This window comes from Jaculus jaculus, chromosome X (genome assembly GCF_020740685.1).
Source record: "Jaculus jaculus isolate mJacJac1 chromosome X, mJacJac1.mat.Y.cur, whole genome shotgun sequence".
Taxonomy (NCBI): Eukaryota; Metazoa; Chordata; class Mammalia; order Rodentia; family Dipodidae; genus Jaculus; species Jaculus jaculus.
Genome location: NC_059125.1, coordinates 66,451,984 through 66,456,628, shown reverse-complemented (window position 1 = coordinate 66,456,628; position 4,645 = coordinate 66,451,984). Strand labels below are relative to the sequence as shown.

Below are 4,645 nucleotides of genomic sequence, written 5' to 3'. Positions count from 1 at the left end.
AGTCTTAAATAGGAATGGAGAAGTGTCACTATTGTCTCTGGTCTACAAACAGCTTACTTTTTGCCAGATTTCTTAATTCCAACTGGGGCCAGAGGACCCTTTCCCCTCAGCCTTCACTTTTAGCTCCTCCAGTTTCTTCTGTTCCAACTTTTGTTCTTGCTTGCACATCTTGTCCTCCTCACCCATCTCCTTGGTCTGCTTCTTGGGCTGTTCCAGGGGCTTCTTGCCACCTTCACTGCCCGTAATGATGCAACTCACTCCTTCTGAAGCACACTTGGATGATTTTGGTCTCAGTCAAGTTGCTGCCTGGGTCATCGGGCTACTGTTCTGATTTCTGGAGCTGGGCACTGGCTTTTCCTGTGGGGCAAATCGAGCCTGGCAACTGTGGCCCTGCAGATCAGCACACCCGGTGCTGGAACTGCTGCTGCTAAAGCTGCCGCTGCTGGGTCTGTAGCCGCTGCTGCTGCCTCTGCTGCTGCTGCTGTAGCTGCCACTACTGGAGCCACCATTGCTGCTGAAACTGCTGCTGCTAGGTCCACCGCCACTGCTGCCACTGAAGCTGCTGCTGTGGGATCTGCCGCTACTGCCACTACTGGATCTGCTGCTGCTGGGGCCGCTGGTACTGGTGCCGGAGCCACTAATCTTGCTGCCAGACTCTGCTCCCGCTTAGGTCCCGCTGTCAGCTCAAGTTGGCGTGGCCGGTCCGGGGACCGCTGCTCTGTTCACTGGAGCTGGGCTCAGGCGGTGGGGGAGGGGAGGGAGCCGCAGCTGCTCTGGTTCTCTGGCTGTTCCATGTGTTCTTCCACCTCCTGGTCTGCTCCTCCGCTGCTCACTGCCGCTCTCCCTTCATGTATCCTGAGTTGCGGAGAGCGCCCGTATGAGGGGAAGCTCCCGCACCTGGCTTTTCCTGCGGCTGGAGCTGAGCCTGGCTGCCGCCATGGTTGTTGGAGCTGCCGGGGCCGTTTTTCCCGTCCTGTGTGGGCTCTGGATGCTCTGGATCTCTTCTACTTTTCCGCTGCTGCTTCAATTTCCTATATACCTCCCTTTCTAGTAAAAGTGTGGATTTTGCTGAGGTTTTTTGGTCTTTTTCCCCCCTAGGCTGCTTTGGCGTGGTACCTATGCCACCATCTTAACCGGAAGTCTCTACTTTGTTGTTTTTTGAGACAGTCTTGTGGAGCCCAGGCATGCACCTAACATCCCATGTGGCCAAGGATGACTTGACACCTTGATCTACCTACTTCTACCTTGAGGGCACTGGGAACACAGACAGGTATAGGTCAACACTCTTGGCCTAACATACATTTAAATGTTAATTCCTTAGTATTTTCGGGGGAGTGCGGGGGAGAAGGATCTTACTGTGTAGCCAAGGATACCCCTATATAGCCTTGTTTGGATACAAATTGTGGCAAGCCTTCTGCTTTAAAATATGTGCTGTGATTATAGGCATGAGCTATCATGCTGAATAATTTATTTTAAATTCTTCCAAAAATATCGAAGGAATGGTTTCCAACACAATACAAGGCCAAAATGACCCTAATTAGAAAAGCAGAGTAAGAGACAGTGGTAGCATATCTGTTTGGGAGACTAAGGTATCAGGATCTCATATTCAAGGCCAGCATGGGCTACATAGTAAGATGCTGTTTCAAACAATGAAAAAGAGAGCTGGGCGTGGTGGCTCACACCTTTAATCCCAGCATTTTGGAGGCAGAGGTAATAGGATCACCATGAATTTGAGGCCACCCTAAGACTACATAGTGAATTCCAGGTCAGCATGGACTAGAGTGAAACCCTACCTCAAGAACCAAAACAAAAGCTGGGTGTGGTGGCTCACGCCTTTAATTCCAGCAGTCGGAGGCAGTGGTAGGAGAATCGCCCTGAGTTAGAGGCCACCCTGAGACTACATAGTGAATTCCAGGTCAGCCTGGCCTAGAGTGAGACCTTACCTTGTAAAACCCTAAAAAAAAAAAAGAAAGAAAAAGAAAAGAAGAAAAGGCATATCATAGGTAGTTTTGAAATAGAAGTTAATTTACATCTTGTGTCAATAAATGATTTCTCAGGTCAAAGAGACTTGTATATTTCAAAATATGAGCTTCATACTTCCTAAAGGAAATAATTTTGGATGAAAGTCATTTTTCACAAAAGACACATAATTGATTAAACTGGAACCAGTATTCTTGTTGTTCAGGGATCTTTGCATAAATTGAGGAAAATAGAATCCTTTTTGCACTCAAATAGCAAGTTAGTCATCTTTTAAAAGCCTGGGCAGATTTACGAAGCCTTTGAAAAAGGCACAGGCTTACAAGATGTGTAGAGAAATCAGAGCATATGAAGCATTTCAAACAGGAAATTGGTCAACATTCTTTTCAGGAAGGGCTCCTCCCATCCAGCCATATAAGTTCTGTGGCTTCCGATTGGCTTAGATGAATTACATCTCCCAGCAGCCCCTACAGGTCAGCCACGCTGCCTCTCCTCCACCTCGCTTGCAGTCATTTCCTTCCCTTGGCTCTCCAGTTCCGCTGGGTTTGGCTTGGCTCAACTCTGCCTCACTGGTTCACCTCGCAAATTCTTTGCGCCTTGCTTGCAGGGTTTCCTCACCTCGCCTCGCCTCGCCTCGACGGTTTTCACCCAGTGTCTTCTAGGTCGCTTTTGGACTTCCCATCTTACTTTGCCCTCTCCGGACCACGTATCTCCGACAGCTCAGGTTTGGCTTATCTCACCTCACGGTTCTCTACTCGCTTTGCCCGTTCGCTTACGTCATTGGTGCTTCGGCCTCGCCTTGCCTGTTTGCCTCAACCATCACCATGGAGGGTATACCAGCCCAAAACGTGGGTGCCTCCAAGATGGAGGGAGCTGGAGCTGAAGATGTGCTGCTCGTACCCCCAGCCTTGTACCCCAAGGCTACCTTGGTGCCCTTAGCTGGGGAGAAAGGTCAGGCCAAGCCATCTGACACTGACACCCAGGACAGCTTGGGATCCGGGCCTCCTAACCAGAAGGACTTGGTTAAGCTTTCCGAGCTGATGCCATTTATTTTGTGTCCCATTTGCAAAGGTTATTTAATCGATGCAACAACCATTACAGAATGTCTTCATACCTTTTGTAAGAGCTGCATTGTCAAGCATCTTGACCATAGCAACAGATGTCCAAAATGCAACACAGTGGTACATCCGGCCAAACCTCATTATAACTTAAGGTTGGATGCGCAGTTACAAAACATAGTGTACAAATTAGTGAGTGGTCTAGAAGAAAAAGAAAAAAAGCGAAGGTGTGAGTTTTATAAAGCAGGTCAAGAAGCACTTCAAGTTGCTATTCCTCAGGCGACCATTTCCAGCCCAGGAGATGCTGAGAATGCTGCACAATCACTGCCTCCTGTTCCAACTCAAGTTAATGTGTCTTTATTACTGGAGTTCATGGGTGCTAATGAAGGCACAGGCTATGTTGAGCCTCTGAAAAAGAAGTTTGTCCGAGTTTGTGAAAGTGCAACTATTGCACATGTTCAAAAATTCCTTAAAAGGAAAATTGGCCTCGACCCATCTTGTCAGGTAGAAATCAGATGTGCTGGTCAGTTGCTGAAGGAATCCCAAAATTTGGCAGAAATCCAACATACAGTAGGGGAGGCAGGGATGCAGGATGGCCTGCTTGTCCTTTATTACCGAGTTGTTTCTCCTCTGAAAGAAGCTTGAAAATGGTAGCAGTATTTTGAGGAGGAAAGGAAGCTTCTGAAGTAGTGCATCCCACCAAGGAATTCTAGAAAATTCCAATCACCACCACTGTGCACTGTTTATGACACACCTCTTTTCGGCAATGGGAATCCAGGCGTTTAGAGGTACAACTTGCAATGATGGACTGCTTCTGTTTCACAAGACTCTATGAAAAGCACTCGGAGTGCAGAAAAAAGAAATCAGAACACTGGATTTTAAAATGGCTTGTGATTCCAAATATGTAGAAGTTGACTTTTGCTTTTCCTCTTTAAGAAAAATTGGTTCCAGTTTTATCGTTGTTTATTCAGCCATGTCTCTTTCAAGTTGATTGTGGAGATTTTGGTCTACAGGATGGCAACAAATTGTTGCCCTTTGGGAAAAACAGTTGCCTTTCAAACAGAAGATTCAAAGCCACTCTTAATTGCAGAGTGATCTTGACAAGATCAAAACTATTGACGAGCTTTGTATGTTGCCATTACATTTTGAACTGTTGGCTATCAGCGCTACTAAAAATATGTTATTCTATTCTAAAAGGTATGAATTACCTGCACAGTTTATGGATCATGCCATAAACCTTCAGTGTAGTGTGACAACGTGTTTACACCAAGAGGTGCTACTTTGTGGTCAAGTTTATTTGCATAGGTCTTTGACATCATGCAAGATCTCGTCTTAGGATGGTTGATACAATGGCACTACTTCTGAAATAGAAAATGTTAGAAGTTTGCAGAATGCTGTTTCATCAGTAAATCAGCTTTACTGATTCAATATTTACTTGGAGAGAGAGAAGATTGATGAGCTAGGACCTTTTGCCATTGCAAATGAGCTCCATATGCAAGCACCACTGTGTGCATCTGGCTTTATATGGGTACTGGCACTCTTGGCAAGCAAGTACCTTTAGCACTGAACTATGTCTCCAGCCTCTTGTTTTAATGTTTAATGTTGGTTCC

General features: G+C 46.3%; 1 protein-coding gene across 1 annotated transcript; it reads left to right on the top strand.

Annotated features, from left to right (window-relative positions):
• Positions 1-2,801: 2,801 nt before the first annotated feature.
• Positions 2,802-3,680, top strand: LOC101604297 (polycomb group RING finger protein 6-like). Its single transcript, XM_045139882.1, has one exon. It carries the CDS (start codon positions 2,802-2,804, stop codon positions 3,678-3,680), a length of 879 nt encoding a protein of 292 aa, XP_044995817.1.
• The last annotated feature ends 965 nt before the right edge of the window (positions 3,681-4,645 follow it).

Excerpts from the sequence above, each read along its gene's own strand:
- LOC101604297 (XM_045139882.1), top strand. The coding sequence starts at position 2,802 with ATGGAGGGTATACCAGCCCAAAACGTGGGTGCCTCCAAGATGGAGGGA.